Source organism: Gadus macrocephalus, chromosome 6 (genome assembly GCF_031168955.1).
Source record: "Gadus macrocephalus chromosome 6, ASM3116895v1".
Classification (NCBI taxonomy): Eukaryota; Metazoa; Chordata; class Actinopteri; order Gadiformes; family Gadidae; genus Gadus; species Gadus macrocephalus.
The window spans coordinates 25,375,174-25,397,785 of record NC_082387.1 but is presented as its reverse complement, the minus strand read 5'-3'; the positions used below and the strand labels follow the sequence as shown (position 1 = coordinate 25,397,785).

General features: G+C 43.7%; 1 protein-coding gene across 2 annotated transcripts; it reads left to right on the top strand.

Annotated features, from left to right (window-relative positions):
• The first annotated feature begins 537 nt into the window (after positions 1-537).
• On the top strand, positions 538-22,515 carry LOC132458900 (butyrophilin subfamily 1 member A1-like). Of its 2 annotated transcripts, XM_060053290.1 has the most exons (6): positions 8,869-8,976; positions 9,503-9,589; positions 15,405-15,486; positions 17,490-17,822; positions 18,227-18,514; positions 19,330-22,515. In XM_060053290.1, the coding sequence occupies exons 3-6, from the start codon at positions 15,441-15,443 to the stop codon at positions 19,458-19,460; spliced, it is 798 nt and encodes a 265-aa protein (XP_059909273.1). In that variant the 5' UTR covers positions 8,869-8,976; positions 9,503-9,589; positions 15,405-15,440; the 3' UTR covers positions 19,461-22,515. The 2 variants fall into 2 exon arrangements, with proteins under 2 accessions (XP_059909271.1, XP_059909273.1); XM_060053288.1 differs by lacking the exons at positions 8,869-8,976; positions 9,503-9,589 and adding an exon at positions 538-853.
• The last annotated feature ends 97 nt before the right edge of the window (positions 22,516-22,612 follow it).

Genomic DNA, 22,612 nt, shown 5'->3' with positions numbered 1-22,612 from the left:
TAGTCTTATAATAATAATAATAATAATAATAATAATAATACATTTAATTAAGAGGCGCCTTTGTCTTGTGGTGGACTCTACAGACATAATTCACCACCTACTGTGTTATTGACCTGTTTTCGTTGTGTTATAGTTGACAGTCCCGTAGGGATTCAGTAGAAAATGTGTAGATTAAGGCTGGGTCATTGTGGGCTAAATCACTTTTTATTTATCGTAGTGTCTGGTTTATGAGAATGTGGGAGTTCTAAGACAGTAAAACATGTTTTCCTGGAGTATAGAAAATATAGGACGGAAAAACATGCATTATTTGGTAGATTGTTGGGACTTGGAGTTCAGGCTTTTCGTTTTGTTTTGTTTTCCTTGTTTGGTCACTGTGTTAACCACAAATTGACCTCCAAGGCAATTTTGCAATTTCTGCACAATACAGGACTGTATGTAAAAATCGAGTTCAACATCGCACCTGTGGAGGGCAGTAATACGCTAAACAGTTTCTGTCGAAGTCTTACTACAGGTAGAAGAAGAACTCGCGGGAAAATCAACAGAGAATCTCCCGCGAGTTCCCGCCTTTATTATGTCCATTGGTTCCCCGGCTCGCGAGGAACATTCATTCTCTGAGAATGAATGTTCCGGATGTTGTGCAGCACTGCACGGTGAAGTAATGTTAGAGATACAACCACTCGTTATTGAGTAGTTATATGCAGCGACACTTTCGTTCCTAGTAACGCGGTTGTGTGTAGGTTTTCGTTTTATTTTGTTAATGCGTGGATTTCGAGGGAGGACGCTGTTCGACTGCTTTGCCCTGGCCGAAAGCTAAGGACTTTTGCATTGCGATCTCTGCTGCTGCTGCGTATGGGTAATTAATCTCTGCACCACATCTTTGGGAAAGCCCTCATACCCGTGGACGCACTACAAAGCCCTATCGATGTAGATGAGGCATGTCATGAATACTACAGGATGAGGCTCAGTTTGTGTTTATGTGTTTTATCTCCAGCCTCCGCTCCCCTGATACAGAGGCTATACAGGGCACTCCTAACCCTCCTTCTCCTGTCGATGTTCCCCACTCTACTCCATGGTAATGCATCCCTTATTACATATTTTGATACTGAGGCGGTTTCATCACGACAAAATGTTAGTACTAGACTCAGAGGAGTGTATATGACATGTTACTAGACTCAGACGACAGTGTACAGGACATGTTACTAGAATCAGAGGAGTGTACAGCCAGGACATGTTACTAGACAGACGAGAGTGTACAGGACATGTTACTAGACAGACGAGAGTGTACAGGACATGTTACTAGACTCAGACGAGAGTGTACAGGTCATGTTACTAGACAGACGAGAGTTTACAGGACATGTTACTAGAATCAGAGGAGTGTACAGGACGTGTTACTAGACAGACGAGAGTGTGTTACTAGACAGACGAGAGTGTACAGGACATGTTACTAGACTCGTGATTGACTAGTGATTGTTGCCGTTTGCGACTCCCGGAGCTCTATATATAATAATATATAATATAATATAATTGTTTATATAATATCACGGCCAAAAGCTCTGTGCGCCTCCGGATGGCCGTAGCGTGGGGAGCTCATAGGGATTGGGCTTCTCGGGGTTTGTTTAACGCACAGCGTTCCCTTCTCTCGCTCTTTCGTGTGGCTCTCTAAACACACTCACTCCCCCCGCCCATTGCGAGTCCACGAGATTCTCATGGACGCGCGTGTGTGACGTAGTCTGGAAGGCGCGCTGCTGTAGGTGTGTGTACCTCCGACCGGTGAGAGAACAGCCAGAGAGAGAAAAAAGGATGGATACTGAGGATTTGGTTTCGTAAAAGAATAGCACTGGATCCTTCGTCTGGCAGTGTATATATAATAATTATTATTCAAACTGTTCATTAATAATTAACGGTTTGAATAAATGCTGTGTTGGTAAATCTAACTTGCTGTGATTTTCCTTTTCTTATGTGCAAGTTCTAAATTGTTCCAATAGAAAGCAGTAATGAGTTTAAACAATATGTTGTTATATGTAATCTACATGCAGACTTATGTTTCAGTAATACTAGAATTATTACTGACGTAACATTATGCCAGACATGGTTGAATCGAGCATTTATGATGTGCTCCAGAGGAGATTCAAAATATATCGAGATATATATCGTGTATCTAGATATAGTAAAAAAATATCGAGATATTCATTTTGGCCCATATCGCCCAGCCCTAATTACAACCTTCAAGTCACAACTCAAAACTCACCTGTTCAAACACGCACACAACGTCTAACTGATCACTGTTTTGATTGTTTGTTTGTTTTGTTTTGTCTTGTTTTTGTTATTTTTTATTTATTATGTTTATTTATTTATTTATTTATTTTCCACAATGTCTTGTTTTTTAAACGATTTATGATGACTATATGCTCTGTAAGGTGACCTTGGGTGTCTTGAAAGGCGCCTCTAAATTAAATGTATTATTATTATTATTATTATCCAGTTGTTCTTTGTGATCGTTTGGCGCTAAAATCGAAATTTGATTAATCGCCCAGCCCTACATGTTACTAGACTCAGGAGTGTATGTGTCATTTTACTAGACTCAGAGGAGTTAGCGTACATTTTAGATGGAAAGTGATTGAATGGATGACATGGTAGTCATATGGATTGATCCTGGTCCAAATCTCCACTCATAACGACGTAGGGTAGGATATACATATGGACTCAGATTGCCCTCTACATGTCTACGGGCAGTGAGGGATTAGTCATTTCAAACAAACTTTCTTGCTTACCCCCAATATTTAAAGTTTTGATACTGGGCCCAAACAAGGTGCTTTGGTTCCTTTAATCTGTAAAGAAGACCCTATAATTAATTGGTCAGATTTGAGGTGGAGTTCCATCATCATGTCAGATCTAACTCTGATGGAGGAGTCCAGAGAGAACACCAGAGATTGAGGGAGCAAAGGTTTCCTATCAACAAACCCAGTCATGAGTGACGTCATGACTTTGTGTCTTTCTAATATAGGTCAACTTCTCACTACGACAGCGCTGGTCGGGGAGGACGTCTCTCTGTCGTACGACCCGGAGCTGTCCACAGACCTGACTGAGACGCCAGTGAAATGCTACACGGACAAAATGCTCAGAACAAATGACTTCGTCTTTAAGAAGGACAAACCTCCCAAGGACAATTATCCACTACTGAGTCCCGAGTACAGAGGGAGAACGAGGCTGTCAGACGAAGACCTGAAGAGAGGAATCGTCTCCCTCAGTCTGTACAACGTCACACGGGCCGATGAACTTCGTCTTGCCCCTCGAGAGGAAGGAATACACCATCAAGCTGCTCGTAGGTGAGAATGCTACCAATAGGGCGGATAAGATCGTGTATGTGTGTGTGTGTGTGTGTGATTTTACATATTCTACCTTTGAGGTCTTAAAACAAATACAATATGATTTAAATATGTGTAATCTAGCCATCTAGGCCACGATCAATGCTTTCTCTTTCTCTCTCTGTCTGTCTCTCTGTCTAGGTTGTCTTCTTTGAGATATTGTACTCAATGAATGTAATAATATTGGGTTACTCGTGTATCCTCTCACTGTGAATACTAATGTGAGGTAACAATCCTTAGTTCCTAAAGTCCTGACCCTACCCTGACCCTACCCTGACCCTACCCTGACCCTACCCTGACCCTACCCTGACCCTACCCCCAGGTGCCGTGTCCTCAGCTACCATCACCCTGGAGGAACGCCACGACTGCAGCGGTCTGGGGCTGAGGTGTGAGTCCGCGGGCTGGTACCCCCGCCCAGAGCTCTCCTAGTGGACCGATGGAGGCCTCCTCCTGCCTGCTGTCACCATGAACACCACCCAGGACCCCACCGGCCTCTACACCATCAGCAGCACCGTGGTGGTGGAGAGGGGCCAGGCAGCCAGGAACTACATCTGTAGAGTTCACCAGGAACGGTTCAACCAGACCAGGGAGGCGGAGATAGCCATTCAGGGTACGTCCTGTGATGAGCTGTCACTGAGGCTGTTACACACGGGCCTGGCAGAGGGACGGTATAGACAGAGGTGGGGTGTTATAGACATATGTGTTGTATTCAGTATGAGATGTGATAGTTTATATGTAATGTTATAGACTGATGTGGTTTTATAGTAGGGGATGTGGTGTTGAAGTAGGATGTGATGTTCATACTGATGTCTAAGCAGTATGGGGTACGGCGAGTACGCAAGTCTATGCGCTGATCTGACCTACGTGCGTTCGAGCTACCAAGTCGGAAAAACCATGGACGCATGGACGCTTAACAAGAAGTATTATTATAATTATAAATATAAATGATCTCGTTCTGAAAAATAAAATTGTGCACGGTAAGTGAAGCGACTAGTACTACACATTGCTGTCAACGTAAGAGAACTCTTCAATAAGGAGTGCTATTGATAGTTGCAATGCTAGATGCTGTATCGGTATATACTCGGTATCGGCCGATGCTCAAGTTCAGAAATTAGGAATCGGTATTGGTAAAATGGTATCGTAACATCCCTAGATGTTATAAAGAGACTGTTTATGTGCTTGCCTTTCAGAGGACCAGTTCCCGGTTCTGCCGCCTCATCACCACTGGTGGTTGGTCTCTGCCCTGGCGATCTTTTTCTGTGCCCCTTTGGTGGTCTGGGTGGTGATCGGTGAGTACGTTGTATCTCAAGAATGTTTATCATGATATGAAGTGTGTTCCAACTACATGCTGACCGTCAAACTGGTCTCAAGCCCGCAGAAAATAAAACTCCAAATCTTCGGACAGAAATGAAGAACCGGCCGTGAACTTCAAACTCCTCAGGCCTGAACAAAACGCTAACACACCCGTGTTGCTTGAGGGTGGATTACTGTGTTTAATTTAACTTGAATCGTGAATTACCGAGGGGCGTTTGTATAGCGTACCCTTATAGGAAGTGCCTTATTGGCTGCTCTTAACACGAGTGCCCTCTAGAGTGGTGAAAACCAGAGGAAGTGCCTTATTGGCTGCTCTTAACTAGGGTTGGGTATCGTTTGGTATCGTAATATAAAATGATACCGTAATGCACCTGTTGTTTGCCTTTGGATCTTTTGAATAAATGGATCAATACATGATGAATCACAATGATCGCAAGCAGAGGATCGTGAGAGTTATTCAGCAGCAGCTGAACCAGTCTAAAATCTGACACGTTAAAGGGAACCTATTATGCTTTTTCAACTTTTATGACCTATAAACGTTGTTATAATTAGGGTTGAGCACCGAAACTCGGTTCCAGTAGGGAAACGGTTCCGACGTAAACGGTTGTAACGAGATCGAATAAAAACGCACATTTCGGTGCTTCATAACGGTTCCTGACTCTTTTTTTTTTTACCCCTCCCCCGCCCCTATGGTGTTGCGGCGTCAACTTGTGTGACGTCAGTGCCGCTACTGAGTCTGCACACTTGTTGATCAGATCATCAGAACTGATAGTGAGAGAATGAATGAACATTACACATCCAAGGATTTAAACTCTGCGACATGCAACAGATGCAATAAAGTTATTTTGAGCAAAGGAGGTAACACGTCAAATCTAACTAAACATCTGACGACTCACAGTGTTTATTTAAAAGCCGAAAATATTTTATATTGCTCTATTTATTATTACCAAATGTTACTTGTATTTATATTGTTTAAAGATTTAAGGTAATATTGTGTTTAATTTGGCCCTGGAAATAAAAGGGTATTGTTTTTTGACAAAGTGTGTGCAGTTTAGTTTTTTTAAGTATCGGTTCGAGAACCGTTTTAGCACCGGAACCGTTTAAAAAGTACAGAATAGGCACCGGAATCGGATAAAACCCAAACGATACCCATCCCTAGTTATAATGATTGATATTCATGTTTAACCATACACAAAAAACGATGTAGATTTTCGGGAAACTCTTCCTCTCATCTGGGAGCTTTCAGCCTTCTCTGTCAACGCTCGGTTTCGTCCTTCTCCGCCCCCTCGCCCCCCTTCTGCCAACCCAACTCCGTTGTGATTGGTTACCTTCCTTGAAGAACGCGCGCGCGTGGCCAGGTTTGACCAGGCATATGGGGGCGCGGCAGGAGACACGTACGTAGATGTTTTCCCGGAAATGTGAACAAGTGAATCGCAAACGTTGTCCCGAGTGTTTAGCGCTCTGCACAGCCACCCCAGACTGTCAGCAGGGAATACGTCGAAATGCATGTACGTCATTATTTGACACTTTAGTATGGTTAAACATGACTATCAATCATTATAACAACGTTTATAGGTCATAAAAGTCGAAAAAGCATAATAGGTCCCCTTTAACGGAGCACTGAACTAGGCCCTCTCGGATGCCAGGTCGAAACAACATTTGTTTCACTACGACTCCTTTCAGCTGCACACCCCTCCTTCTCCAGCAAAAAATAATTAGAGAGAACGGCCAATAAAACGCTTGAGGTGGCGTTTTGAAAAGAAAAAACGTAATTTTTTTTATGGCATAAAGATAATAATGAGCCTTTGATTGATAACCAGACATTTTTTGCGGAGACATTCCTGTTCCCCACTTGTATTGGAGTGAGCGGAGATATCTACTTCCGGACCTCCATGAATCGAGGGACCCGTCCACAGCCCGCTTAAACAGCTGCAATACCAGGCTTGGCCGCTGAGCACTGGTGGATTGCGGAAGTATGCACTGTTTCCGGGGGCTTGAGATAGACCCTACCATGTCTAATATGAGGAGAATGGGCACTCGCTGGTTAGTTCCGGTTTTCTGGACTGGTTGCAGTAATAATCTCTGTCCACGCGGGGCGCTCGCAGGCGAGTCCAGAAGAATGGGAGCCAACGGGGTTTTATCCTCAGAATCCACTTTTCTCACGATGTAATTTTTTGTCAAGTAATTTCAAAGTTGCGTTCAAAAGGTGGGGCTAAGATAATAAACTCAGCTGAATATTGCATTTTTTAAGGTCACGTATCTGTTCTAAAAAGGCGTTAAAAAAATGCGATGACGTCACACATTGTCATACTGTCAGAGGTACTGCTTTACGGTAGTTTCTGAATCACTTCGGCACTTCTGCATCATTCCCTTTTCTCGTGGAATCCGCAACGATAACACCAGCTGTTGGAGTAAGGCTTTTTTTTGCTTAGGAAACGAGTTACAGAGTTTTAGTGAGCTAATGTAAAAAAAAAAAGAAATGCGTGAATGTTTTGATATGTATGTATGATACTTAACGTGAGTGTTTTTCCCTTACTCCTCACTAGTGCTGTTGATAAAGCTTTTTTTTTAGTAACTACATCGCTATTGATTTCTATAAAGTGCTAGCTGCTATCAGCTGGCTGGCTGCTGGCTGTCGGCTGATTATCTATCTTTCTCCTGAAATAGAAACCTGGATTTGAATCATAATTGTAAAACTGCAAAAACATAGTTTACATCAGTAAACAATCTCATAGAGAGCAGTGTTCTGTTGTACTCCTCCTCATGCGTCTTCCTTTCTTGATCTCTACAATTGGACCTTGATGCTGTGACAACGGACAAGTCTTCTTCCTCTGTCCCTTTTCCCTGCCTCTGTTCAGTATGTTCAGTGTTGTTAAATCATTTCTCATTTTTTTGTTTATTTACTATTAGTTACTGTTCTAATTGTGTTCTTCTTAGTGTGATGTTTGAATAAACTTGCCTGTTGCAATGTTGGTATAATGTTTGTATAGTTACTGTTTCAATGTGACCTAGACCATATTTCTCATTTAACAAACATGTGTAGCTTATAATGTGTTGCAGGGCAGAGAAATTAAATTCAATGGCTTAAAACAAACCCATCTGTAAAGATCAGTGAATGCATAGAAATCAATGACTAGTGGTGTGGATGGTTTTCCCTCTGTGCAAGGTCATTAGCCCATGACCTAGTAAGTCCTACAAAAAGAACTACAGTAATAGCAGATGTTGAAGTTGTTAAATCGTTAACAAACAATTTGTATGGAACAATCGGTTAAGGTAAGTTAAGTGCTTGAGTCTCGACACTTTAGAGAATGTCTAGCGCGCAACTTGAATAAGCCATGTGCGATTTTACCCGGGCTCCAGCGCAACTTTCCCTACCAGGTGCAGCCTCAGGTAGCCTAGGACCATTCATACAAGAACGTTACCTTATTCTGTCCTTGGGAAACGAAAAAAAGGACAATCCGATTCCACTGTTGGAGCAGTTTATCATTGCACATTTACAAGGCTTTTTTTTTTTTAACTATCTTTATTTTCGAAAAATAGACAATGACAGATGAAATGATATTGAGCGGGACATTGACTGTATTATCTAAGGTTGTCATACCGTACCATATATATAACACATTGAACATTGAACACAAGAAATGGAAGAAATTCAATTTATACCCATGTACTTTCACCATACATAGGCCTAACTATATAAAATATAAAAGTGCCATCAGGAAAATATAAATACAGTACGCAAAAATTTACTTCGACGGAAAGTCCTCCGATTGTGCTTCAGATGCCATCAAGAGGGGTCTCTGGTCGTAATCAGTCGCAAGTTCGTCCCTGACCAATCAGCATTCATTAGCAGAATGCTAGCGTGTACAATGGCCCAAACTGTAAGAAATCGAAAGGACATAAGTACTCATTAATTTGACTTTTGAACTATATCTATATTGAACTTGCGGAATCTACAATAAAATGTGCGATATTTCAACGAAAAGCAGGTGAAAGAGATATATTTAGCCGTCTAGCCCCATAGCCTCACATTCAATCTGGACTCGCCCGCGATCACCCCCAGTGGATGTCTGATGGAACTACAACCAAGATCGGTACAATGGGGCGTATAGGAAGTGCCTAGGCTCTTCGTAGACGGGCTGACCCTATTCTGTAGCATGCTGCATGGGACGCAGAGTGAGACAGACTCCCTCCGAGTCATTCGTCCTAAACGACGATACAACAAAGGATCAAATGACTATGAACGATGCGATGTATTTTCTTCCTAAAAGCCAACATCTTTAAGGAACAGCAGCAGGTAGAACAACAAGCTTTGATTGAACGAATGGAAAGAACAGGTTCTGGAGGAAGGAACGTTTGGAGTAAGGGGATTAGAGGCCTGAGGCCTGTTTCAGGTAGCTGGTTTTGAGGCAACCCCGAGTTTGTTCGCTCTGAGTTAATGGAAACTGGGTTTTCCGTTTCAGGTAGCAGGTTCAGCGCAACCGAGAGTTAGTTGCTGCGGCAACATACGCCGTGGGTCTAACCTGCTAGGGAGGTGGTTAGGACCTATAAAGAAAGTCGTAGTCGTACCATGCGTGTTTACTTTAGCGCAACATTGAAAAGGGTCCCGTCTGAAACATTGTCGCGCAGCGCTGCGTTCCGAACGTTGTGTAATCAAATACACCGGTATGGCGGCACTTATTCGATCTCGTTACAACCGTTTACGTCGGAACCGGTTCCCTACTGGAACCGAGTTTCGGTGCTCAACCCTTAGGTTAACAGTCAGTGTAATATGTGTCCCCATAATTGATCTTATTGTTTTGTATGCTATTTTACTTTTGCAGATGAGAAAAAATACACCCCAATGCCCTGTCCAACCCCCTGCTGTGACCTACTGGAAACGTCATGTGAATGATCACTGGAAACGTCAGGTGAATGATCACATAAGGTTAACAGTCAGTGTAATGTGTCAACATAACTAATCGTATTGTTTTGTATGTTATTATCAATTTGTAAATAGATAATTAACATTTGCATGAAAGAAGGATAGTGACTTTTGTTATGCGTATCTCATTATGCGTTATAAGGTCCATTAGACCGGTAGATGCAGGGGCCCCCAAATGACTGTTCGCCTGGAGCCCCCAAAGGGCTAAGTTCGCCACTGGTCATCACTAGTGGCGATGGTAGTTTGAACTGCTCCATCTTCCCGTCTCCTGTCGCTGCAGGTCTCCTTGCGTCTCCTACTCTTTGAGGGATGCTACCGCACTACCACAACTTTACACTAGAAAAACTCTCGTGTTATTCTACTTCGGCAAACTGACGAACTGGACCAACTTCTGACACCATGTTATCGTTCTTCATGACCGGGTGACTCGACATACATGACGGACATGGGCTTGTCTTTATCTCCAAGAACGTTACTTTATTACACACACGTGTAGCCTGCATTACATGTAGTACCGTAGAACCGGTGTTGTGCCGAAAAGTGATCAGCTGCCAGAAAGTGATTTCAGCCGCGGGAGCGCGCACAGCCTGTTAAAGCCAGGCTATATCCCCTCGAAACGTGTGGGCGGCAGCAAAGTCAGATCAGTCATACTAGTCAATAGCACTACAGGACTATTGTCCGCTGTATTAACACAGATATGTATTTTGAGGTGACAAGACATCGACGTTGTACGGGGATCGGCGTCTGATCAGTCATAGGCTTCTAGTCAATAGCACTACAGGACTATTGTCCGTGAGACAATTATCCTTCTTTATGTTTTTAAAACACTGTAATCGAAATTATTTCTGTGTGTCTATTTTATACAATAAAAACATTTTCTTACGATGCATTGTTTTCCCAGATTATAGATTTTTGAAGAAGAATCCTTTTTCTTCTCAAAATGAATTGAAAACATTCATGAGTAGGTCCTATCACATTAAATAGATTAGGGTTCAAACTGACTCTATAATATTCATGTGGGCTATGTGGGGTAGATAAGAACCAATCCAGTCTCTTTTATCAGCTGTAATACGTTATAAAGCGAAAATATGACACATTGGAGTCCTTTTCCTCCTGCCAGAAAATGATCTCAAGCCCTCTCTCGGTACTGAAATGTTTTATTTGCCCTAAAATGAGTTGAACATTCATGAGTATCAAATTACATAGATCAGGGATGGGCAACTGGCGGCCCGCATCCTCACTCAGTGCGGCCCGCATCCTCTTTTGCACATAATAAAAAAAAAAGAATAATAATAATTGATAGAGTTACAGAAAACTCGGTCAAGAAAGATGAGAAGAATTCATAGAATTCGAAGGCAAACCCATGCGTCTAGTTTGCTTAGAAGCGATATCAGTCATTGAAGATATCCACTTAAGTCGCCACTACAACTACTACAACTGCTTGTTGGGTTTGAGTTCATTGAGTTGTTGCACTTAATGTTGGGCCACTGTTTTTCAGTTTTTTTACTTCATTGAATGATGATGTATGTGAGCCCTTTGCACTGATAAAAATACTGACCATTCATGTGGCTGTTTGAGCATGGAAAACATGAAATGAATGTATGTTGGTTCAATTAACATACCGTAGGTTATGATTCTGGATGATTTTTTAGGTAGTGGCCATCCCCAAAATGCACCAGAATACAGGAAATCATATCTACCAAATTCAAAATTGTGTAGCTTCTCTCAGCTCACGTTTAGTTGAAGTGTGCAGTCATGTGGCCCTCCGATGGTTATGATGAAAAATGTGGCCCTCTTTATCATGAAAGTTGCCCATCCCTGACATAGATTATATCCCATCCAGTGTCTATTACCAGCTGAGACACCTTCACATGGGCAAATATAAGACATTTCAGTCGCTTTCCTCCTGCCAGAAAATTATCTCAAGCCCTCTCTTCGTACTGAAATGTTTTATATGCCTTAAAATGAGTTGAGAACATTCATGAGTATCAAATTACATAGATTATTCCAAGATTGCCACTCAGCTACCCCTGCCTAGACACTTCACCATTTTGATCTTACCCCTGCTACAGCCCGTGCCAGACATTTCCACTTCACTGCCCAGGATTTTCCTAACAATAATTCAGTTGAACTTCATCCATTTTCCTTGTGTGTGTTCTGCACTCAGCACAACCCCATAGCAGTCATGTTATTACAACAAACAAGCCAAAACAAACAAATGTTTTCATATTCAAACCCTAACCCTAACCCTTATCTACCCCACATAGCCCACATGAATATTATAGAGTCAGTTTGAACCCTAATCTATTTAATGTGATAGGACCTACTCATGAATGTTTTCAATTCATTTTGAGAAGAAAAAAGATTCTTCTTCAAAAATCTATAATCTGGGAAAACAATGCATCGTAAGAAAATACATGTTTTATTGTATAAAATAGACACACAGAAATAATTTTGATTACAGTGTTTTAAAAACATAAAGAAGGATAATTGTCTCACGGACAATAGTCCTGTAGTGCTATTGACTAGTATGACTGATGAGACTTTGCTGCCGCCCACACGTTTCGAGGGGATATAGCCTGGCTTTAACAGGCTGTGCGCGCTCCCGCGGCTGAAATCACTTTCTGGCAGCTGATCACTTTTCGGCACAACACCGGAACTAGACCGCATCACAGAAACGTATCATTCCGCCTACGCATAACTAACATCAACATGACAGTATAAGCGTGCGGCACTATATACTACAGTAGTAAGAGCATATAGAGGCTGTGCCTATGTAACAAGTTTTGGGGCTCTAGAGTGAATAATGGCGACGCTATTGAAATTTAAAAGTTTCTCGTGAGCACGAGAAAGTATCTGGTGCGCACGAGAAAATATGTTGTGCGCACGAGAAATGAGAATGGGGAAATATCGTGTGTGTGTGTGTGTGTGTGTGTGTCGTCAGCGAGTGGGTGGACGAGGAGAGCGAGCGATAGCGTGCGCGTCAGCTAATGAAGTAATGAACGAGTCCGGTTGTGTGTAAGAATAAAGTACCCAGCCTGTCAACAATCAGTGGCCGCTTCATTCCAACCATATTCCGACCTATAAGCAGACCCACTGTCGGTCAAAGTGAAGGGTGTTAGAATTTTGCCACTGTGTAAAATAATAAAAACTAGTCCTTATCTGTGGATATGTGCATTGCAACTGCATGTCAATGTTGGGATGTGCATGTGTTTAGAATATTGTGAAGATCACTGGGAAATATTTTATAAGCAATCTTGTCCATGTACAAAATATTAGAAATTGCACGTGCCTAGAAAGATAAATCAAGGCTGAAAATAAAATAGTGCAAGATACAATTATTTTAGTGGAAACTAGGGTTTGTTGTGCGTTGCTGTGGTTACCGGTGTTGAAGTGTTCCAATGGTTTATTAGCGGTGGTATCTAATAAATCGCTCTCTAATCAATACTTCATTCACTGACCGTGGTCATTACAATATCATGAATAGTTCTCCGACGTCTCTGGTACTTCTATAATTAGTTTAAGTCATTATTATATTGCCAAACATGCTCGCTAGTGCACCTGTCATAGCTATGCTGCTGTGTCCTAGGCTGTTCCCGCCTCACCATTGGTCTCACTGACAGGGGCGTCGCCGTCAACCTTGGCTTCTCCACGGAAAAGGTCGGTTAATTTAGCACATTTGGCTGCGTCTTGCTCCAACATTTTTTTCCTTTTCAACCTCAACTTCTGAGCTCCACCCAATTCTTTTTCCTCTCCACCACCTTTTTTCCTTTTTGACATTTTCGTATTTATAACTTCAGTGAGATCAACGAGAAGTAAGTGACCCGGCCGTGAGTCAGGCTGAGCCAATCAGAAATGACAGACCGCGGAGCAGTCCAAGTTGGGAGGGGCCGTTCGGCCGCTCGCTTTGGCCACTCGCTTTGCCCCTGTCACGCCAAATTTGTACCGGGCACGTCATCCATACGTAATCCATTCCAAACCTGCCTGGCAACGGACAACTGATGACGTGCCCGGTACAAATTTGGCACCCGGTACAAATTTGGCGTGACACCCCCATACACTGTGGGGGTGCGCCCCACTCTAAGTTGACAGTAATACATCGGCCCCGTTTCACCGTCAGGCAAGAGCTCCGTTTCGCGCTGTAAGCAAATATCCGGCAGCAGGCCACCCCAAATCACGGCTTACTTAACTTTTTAATTTTTTTTTTTTACATCAAAATATATATAAATATATAATAATAAAAAAAAAAATATAAAAATAAAAGAAATCTAAAAGAATTACGGCCGGCCGGCTCGGCCTGAAATCGTCCGGCCGTTCGGGAAATCTCCCGAACCTCCCGATGGCCAGTCCGCCCCGAGAGAGCATCGGCCCTGGAGGGAACGGTGTAACTAAACATCTCGTAGTTGGAGGCGGAGCGCAAGAGAGTAAACGTGATCCAATAATTTGAGATAAAAATAAGTAGGCCTAAGGAATAATCACAGAGAGGCAGGGCAATAAACAGTTTGATATGCCCGGCTCGTGGACGGCTTACCACATTGTATCTCGCTTGCACTGCCAGTGATATGCGTACGATAATTTCTTGTTTCTCCCAAAATTACTAGACTGCATCATGCTGAACAATAAATACTTTATTAAAATAAAATCTAGATTTACATGTGCACTTATTCACATTTAAAGTACACACACACACACACACACACACACACACACACACACACACACACACTCTCCCAGTGATATGCGTACGATACTTACTCCCAGTAGGGCCAAGATCGTTTATTGGCCTGTGGCATGTGCCACCGCGACCACTGACATACCACGGCATATGCCGTTCCCAACAATGGTATGTGAGCATAACTCCTCCGTATAATTTCAAGACTAGGCTAACTACCGTCACCGGAGCAAGTCCGGCTGTTTTCAAAAGCATCTGTCGTTACAAAAGACAACAACAAACAGATCGGAAATATCCTAACAACAGCACGGACGAGAGAAACGTATCAATCCCTTTATATATGGCGTTATGTTGTGATATAGTGTCAATAAATACCATATATATAGCTTCACATTTACGGCAATACCTGTCTTGAAATTATACGGAGGAGTTATGCTGGCGTCACATACCATTGTTGGGAACTGCAGTTACCGTTCCAGAATGGCAGTTACCGTTGCAGAACGGCATGTGCCATGGTATGTCAGTGGTCGCGGTGGCACATGCCACAGGCCAATAAACGATCTTGGCGTCTCTCACTTTCTCGTGCTCACGAGATACTTTCTCGTGCTCACGAGAAATATCAAAAAAGACGATGATATTTTCGATGTGACCATTTTCAGTCCCTCGGTCAGCGGGCAATCGCTCCCCGGGCATCCACCCAAGCGATCAGTGAGTGAAACTAAGTAGTCTGCTATTACTTTGGGTCGTTGTTTGTTGTGTAGGCCTCTTTAGTTTAGGCTTTCGTTTATCGTACCCATTCATGTGCCAGAGCGCATTAGGACCTTTACTGCGATAACGACTTCCCGGACCCATAAGTTACACAACAATGGTACTAAAGAAATATCACAAAGTTGCCCTGGGTCGTGCTCGACTCGTAACCATGGGGAGAACACGGCCCCTCTTTCCTAAAACCCTCAGCCCGAAACCACCAGGTTGTGGTGTGGACAGAAGGCCAAAATGCAGAGAAAATACTTAATTTTTAGGGGTGCCCTCATACGTGTGGACGCACTACAAAGGCCTATCGATGTAGAGGCGTGTCATGAATACTACAGGATGAGGCTCAGTTTGTGTTCATGTGTTTTATCTCCAGTCTCCGCTCCCCTGAAACAGAGGCTCTTCTGGGGTCATGGCCGTCCTCCTTCTGCTGCCGATTTTCTTCACTCTAACCCATGGTAAAGCATCCCTTATTACACATTTTGATACTGAGGTTGGTACCAAGACTGGCGTGTGATAGGGCCACCCAGGGCCGATCCCGTTGGTTAGGAAAATATTGTGATTGGGCTAGCCCAGTGTCCCTGGTTGTGATTGGGCTAGCCCAGTGTCCCTGGTTGTGATTGGGCTAGCCCAGTGTCCCTGGTTGTGATTGGGCTAGCCCAGTGTCCCTAATTTTAGTTATAATAATAATAATAATAATACATTTAATTTAGAGGCGCCTTTCAAGACACCCAAGGTCACCTTACAGAGCATATAGTCATCATTCAAAACTATGTAAAACAGACTAGGAATAAAAGGAAAACAGAGGTTAAACATGAAGAATAATAATAATTAATAACACTCAAAGACGCCTAAAGTGAAGGGGGGACCTCACTAACCACCACCAATATGTAGCACCCACTTGGGTGATGCACGGCAGCCAATCGGTGCCAGAACGCTCACTACACACCAGCTTGAGGTGGAGAGTTAGGGATGAGGTGGAGAGTGAGGGAAAAGAACATTTAAACACAACCATATTTAAACACTATCACCCACATGTAAACACTAACGCCCACATTTAAACACTATCACCCACATTTAAACACTATCGCCCACATTTAAACACTATCGCCCACATTTAAACACTATGGACCACATTTAAACACTATGGACCACATTTAAACACTATGGACCACATTTAAACACTATCGACCATATATAAACACTATGGACCACATTTAAACACTATGGACCACATGTAAACACTATCGACCACATTTAAACACTATGGACCACATTTAAACACTATGGACCACATTTAAACACTATGGACCACATTTAAACACTATGGACCACATTTAAACACTATGGACCACATTTAAACACTATGGACCACATTTAAACACTATCGCCCACATTTAAACACTATCGCCCACATTTAAACACTATGGACCACATTTAAACACTATCGACCACATTTAAACACTATGGACCACATTTAAACACTATGGACCACATTTAAACACTATGGACCACATGTAAACACTATCGACCACATTTAAACACTATGGACCACATTTAAACACTATGGACCACATTTAAACACTATGGACCACATTTAAACACTATGGACCACATGTAAACACTATGGACCACATGTAAACACTATCGACCACATGTAAACCCTATCGACCAATGACAGTCCCGACACTTTTTTATTTATTTATTTTTATGGTCAGACCAATAAGTAAATAAATAAAAAAGTGTCGGGACTGTCGGTCGGCCCAAATAGCACGTCGGCCCACCGGGAAAATATGTACAGGACATGTTACTAGACTCTGAATGACATGTTACTAGAATCAATCTGGCCCCCTAATCGTCCTCCTGTATAATTGGCTGACTCATTAATTCCCTCACTCTCCACCTCAAGCTGGTGTGTGGGGAGCGTTCTGGCGCTGATTGGCTGCCGTGTTAGTGAGGTCCCCCCTTCACTGTGAAGCGTCTTTGAGTATCTAGAAAAGCGCCATATGAATTCATACCATCATTATTATTATTATTACATGACATGTTACTAGACTCAGGAGTGTAGAGGAGTGTATATGCCATGTTACTAAACTCGGTGGATTGAACGTACATGTTAGATAAAAATTGATTTAATGGATTACATGGTAGTCATATGGATTGATCCTGGTCCAAATCTCCACTCATAACGACGTAGGATAGGATTGCCCTCTACAGGTCTACAATCAGTGATGGGTTAGTCATGTCGATCAAACTTTCTTGCTTACCCCCAAATATTCAAAGTCAATATTTAAAATTATGATACTGGGCTTCGGTTTCTTTAATCTGCAAAGAAGACCCCATAATTAGTTCCATCATTATGTCAGATCTGACTCTGATAGAGGAGTCCAGAGAGAACACCAGAGATTTAGGGAGCAAAGGTTCATGAGTGACGTCATGATTCTGTTTCTCTCTAATATAGGTCAACTTCTCACTACGACAGCGCTGGTCGGGGAGGACGTCTCTCTGTCGTACGACCCGGAGCTGTCCACAGACCTGACTGAGACGCCAGTGAATTGCTACACGGACAAAATGCTCAGAACAAATGACTTCGTCTTTAAGAAGGACAAACCTCCCAAGGACAATTATCCACTACTGAGTTCCGAGTACAGAGGGAGAACGAGGCTGTCAGACGAAGACCTTAAGAAAGGAATCGTCTCCCTCAGTCTGTACAACGTCACACGGGCCGATGAAGACAACTACACCTTCGTGTTGCCCCTCGAGATCAAGGAATACAAGATCCAGCTTCTCATAGGTGAGAATGCAACCAGTAGGGCGGATAAGATGGACTTTAAGTGTGTGTGTGGGTGTGGGTGTGTGATGTTGCATATTCTACCTTTGAGGCTTTAACACACTCAGGCTTGAGCAGCAAAACTAGAGGTGTGGCAACATGGTAGTACAACGAGCGGTCTGTTTAAAACAAATACAATATGATTTAAATATGTGTAATCTAGCCATCTAGGCCACGATCAATGCTTTCTCTTTCTCTCTCTGTCTGTCTCTCTGTCTAGGTTGTCTTCTTTGAGATATTGTACTCAATAAATTTAATAATATTGGGTTACTCACGTATTCTCTCACTGTGAATACTAATGTGAGGTAACAATCCTTAGTTCCTAAAGTACTGACCTTACCCTGACCCTACCCTGACCCTACCCCCAGGTGCCTTGTCCTCAGCTACCATCACCCTGGAGGAACGCCACGACTGCAGCGGTCTGGTGCTGAGGTGTGAGTCCGCGGGCAGGTACCCCCGCCCACAGCTCTCCTGGTGGACCGATGGAGGCCTCCCCCTCCCTGCTGTCACCATGAACACCACCCGGGACCCCACTGGCCTCTACACCATCAGCAGCACCGTGGTGGTGGAGAGGGGCCAGGGAGCCAGGAACTACAGCTGTAGAGTTCACCAGGAACGGTTCAACCAGACCAGGGAGGAGGAGATAGCCCTACAGGGTACGTCCTGTCAAGTCCTGGGATGAGCTGTCACTGAGGCTGTTACACACGGGCCTGGCAGAGGGATGTGAGGGTGTGAGGGTGCACTCACACTGGGCCATCTGTACCGTGCCAAAGTCCGTTTCACACCTGTACCGTGCAAATCTAGATCGTTTGGTTGGTGTGAGCACGCCAACCGTACTCAAGTCCACTTCAATTCCGTGGCCTGAGGACACTTGGGAGAGGTGTGCTCAGGCCACGGTACAGATGCTAATGAGCCGACACGCATCGGCTCATTAGCCGACCCTGTTCGTCACGGCGCCGGCTTTCTTTGTTCACTGGAGAAGGCGAGGCTGCGCATGGAGTCTAGACCTCTTTGGAATAATTTGCACACTCCCGAATGTTTTTATTTTTTTATGAATGAAGACATCCGCATGCAAGAATAAGTTCACGTCTGAGTGTAGGCTACAAACGTGACTAACTATTTACAAGTGCAAAAACGCCACCATTTTCTTTATTTTGCTGACCACTTGTTTTTTTACCCCAACAGAAGCCTTGTAAGGACAGTTCCTCTGCGTCTCTCTCGTAGATTGCACCGTCTTTCAATGTCTTTGTTAAATATGACTGTATCACCTTCTCTAACATGATCAGCAGCTCGTGGATTTCACTTTCTCTCTTCAATAAGAACAGTTGCTACCAGTAGTAACAATGCTAGATGCTGTATCGGTATATACTCGGTATCGGCCGATACTCAAGTTCAGGAATCGGTATTGGTAAAATGGTATCGTAACATCCCTAGATGTTATAAAGGGACTGTTTATGTGCTTGCCTTGCAGAGGGACAGTTCCCGTCCTGTTCTCGTCCCCACCGGTGGTTGTACGCTGTCCTGGCGATCTTTTTCTGTGCCCCTTTGGTGGTCTGGGTGGTGATCGGTGAGTACGTTGTATCTCAAGAATGTTTATCATGATATGAAGTGTGTTCCAACTACATGCTGACCGTCACACTGTTCTCTCCAGCCGATAAAACAAAATAATCCGAACCGGCCGTGGCCGTCGAACAACTCGGGCCTGTTGAAGACGCTATCACACAAGTGTAAGGGTGTCATATTTTGCACTTTTATTACTCCATAATGAATTTAATTTAACTCTATCAATCAATGTGCTATTTACTTTGTAGCGTACCCTTTTGAGGTTTTAAAGGTTGCATCAGCGATTCTAGGCCGTTACATAAGTGATCACGTTCATCTGATCTTTCCTCACGATCCGCGAGCTGCCCGCCCCATAAGCAGGCCGTCAAAGAGACGCTTCGCTGTAGGCCGCCTGTTCTCACAAAAACAAATGGTACAACCGACCACTCAAAACGAAAATAAATAGTATTCCAACCTTTCACCAACAAGAGGTGGGTGTTGTATGGTTTAGCGCTGCGTTCATGATAGATTTTAGTGGATGCACAAAACCTGGTAGGGAGGGGCGAGCTGGCTCTGTTTGTTTGGGATCTCACTTCAAACACCAACAGAAGTGACGTCACCCGACATCGCTGATACAACCTTTAACCAAGTATTTATGCCATCATGAAGCTCCTTGTAATAAGCTTACTACGCTACCAAAAAACCCTCATTGCTTATACAATGTTACAATGTTTTTTGGGGGGGATATGCAATACTTTTTTCCCCTTTATCGTGCTATTCTCTTTGCATGCCTGCTAAAGGCAGCTCCATTTTGTTCAGCTGCTAGTGCTCTCACAAATGTCCAGCCGCTCTAAATTCCCCGGGTGGCTGTTTTTAGTGTTGGTATGTCCGAAGGTTTCTGCCAGAGTACTGCTGTTGGCCCATGTACATGTGAACCGTTTAGGGCCGAACTATACTCATTTTAACTTCGCCTTTGATTTAATGTTCTTGAATATTTTTGCTCTGAACCGAATGCGTTCTTTTAAATCATGTTTTCATTCGTCTTTCATTTATTCATTCATCGTTTTGAAACTCGGTTTTATTTGATTGTATGACATGTTTATGTGTGAAGCACATGTGTATGAAATTTATACTTGAGGGCCAGACAGCTCATCGTTACACCCTCATTAAACATCACATATCACCACATCAGCATGTCAAAAATCACAGCCCCCCACTGTTTTTGTACAGAAGAACTGTTTTAAAGTATATTGTAGAGTATTATTATATTGAAGAGTTTACTGTTTCCAATCTGAATCAGACTTTTTAAAGTTTAGAGTAAGGGTTACCAGTTTGAGCTACGGGCTGAGGTTCCAAACATAGGAGACAAACGGAAGCCTGCTTTCAATGGTCAACACATTGATTCAATAAAACTGTGACTGCAATCAAACCCATTCGTGTCATTATTTCATGGACTGCCCTTGTCAATGTTTTTGTGAGAAATTCTTGTGAGGAGAGGTTTTGCACAACTCTAATGGAAAAGTCCATATGTCGCTTACCTTTCAGTCATTGAAGCTGTGTCTCTTATTACTTGTGTTACCTAGCCAGCCCATCAAGCTCCCCTTGTGGTTCACCTTATCCAGGGGTAAACCGGTCACAAGGAAGCAGTGAGCCCTGACCATGGCCCTGACGCATTCATCTGCTTGACGAGTTGAACTCTGAACTGTTCTTCAGGTTAACATCTCCCTCCTTTGATTACTGACTTCTGTTTCGGAGGGGGTGAACCTGTTAAAGGACTCTGTGAGTATATTGTGGGCCCTGTCTGTTAGAGAGAAGACGTGTTAATGGGTTCATTTTCCACAACTATTGTGTGCTTTTTTGAATTTAGAAGTCTCATCTGTCCGAGACGCAATATCTCAAAGAAATTGCCACGAGACAGAACCAGATAGACATAGCTACAGACAGAGAGACACACAGAGACACAGACACACACACATAGAGACACACTGCCACACAGAGACACATACACATAGACCGAAAGACACAGAGACGACTACAGACACACTCATAGTCAGATCTGCATAGATAGAAAAATAAAACACCAGACAAGCGGGTCGAGATCCAGATAGAGAGGCACAGACAGGACATCGGGCAGTCGTCATGACGATGGCTAAATTGTTTTATTTGCAGGTTAACAGAGCTGACAGTAGTTTGGGCGGCGGCGGACACGAACCACCAGAAACAACAGCGAGGTCCTCTCCGGGTTCCCCCCCCTCCTCGACCTACGCTTAGAAAACACACACAGCAGCGTCCGCTAAAGCACAGACCACCGGCGCGGACTCTGGGACATCTACAAGCAGCAGCACACAGGGATATTTACAGCACACGTCGAGAGGGAGCGGAACGTTTATATATATATACAGTTGTACACGGAGCCGACCAGTACGACCCGTAGCGTGGATGATATGATGGGTGGTCAACGCGGAGAGAGGGGCGTGTTTTAGTAGCGGGGTGGAGCGGTAGTAGCTTTCTGTTTTACTGACGCATCGTCACACAGGCTGATGTCACGGAGGTGGGCGTGGCCCAAGCCGTCAGCATCAGGCTGCTGCTCAATGCTGATTGGTTGGTGTGACCCGCCCAAACTGCATCAGGGTTTCTGCGCGATGGCGCTGACCTCAACGTGCCGACCATGGCTACCTCACGTTACGACCCCTTTCCTTACGTCTGGTTGGACGTGGAAGAAATGCGCTCGGACCTGGAGGGTTCGTGCTCGGGTCCACGGTTAATTAACCTTCTCTCGTCTCGTCTTAACGAGTTATCGGGCTAAACTATCGATCTATGATGAGACGCAGTGACCGGCCTTCTGCTTATCCCAGGTCTGAGCAGACCGCGAGGTTGTGTGGTCGAACCCCCGTCTGTCAGGGGCGGGGTCAGAGGTGGACTTAAGGGGTGGAAGGTCAACAACAGTTTGTTGTTGATGTTGTTGTGGTTAGTCTACGGTCACACAGCCGGTAATCATACATATGGATTAGTGCAAATCAGGTTACGATTTTGGTCGTGGATACGATGAGAATACACAAAAGAAGAGCTGGAGCCGAGAAGTGACAGACGAGTCTGGAGGAGGTTTTTCACAAGGCTGTCGATGTTAAAAAATAAATATTATACAGGTGGTGTGGAGGCTAACGGCTAGCGCTAGCAGGAGCCGGCGGCCATGTTTTTAGAAGCCTCGTCCG

Coding starts and splice junctions, on each gene's coding strand:
- LOC132458900 (XM_060053288.1), top strand. CDS start 15,441: ATGGCCGTCCTCCTTCTGCTGCCGATTTTCTTCACTCTAACCCATG. Junction 17,823..18,226: donor CAAGATCCAGCTTCTCATAG/GTGAGAATGCAA, acceptor CCCTACCCCCAG/GTGCCTTGTCCTCAGCTACC. Junction 18,515..19,329: donor GGAGGAGATAGCCCTACAGG/GTACGTCCTGTC, acceptor CTTGCCTTGCAG/AGGGACAGTTCCCGTCCTGT.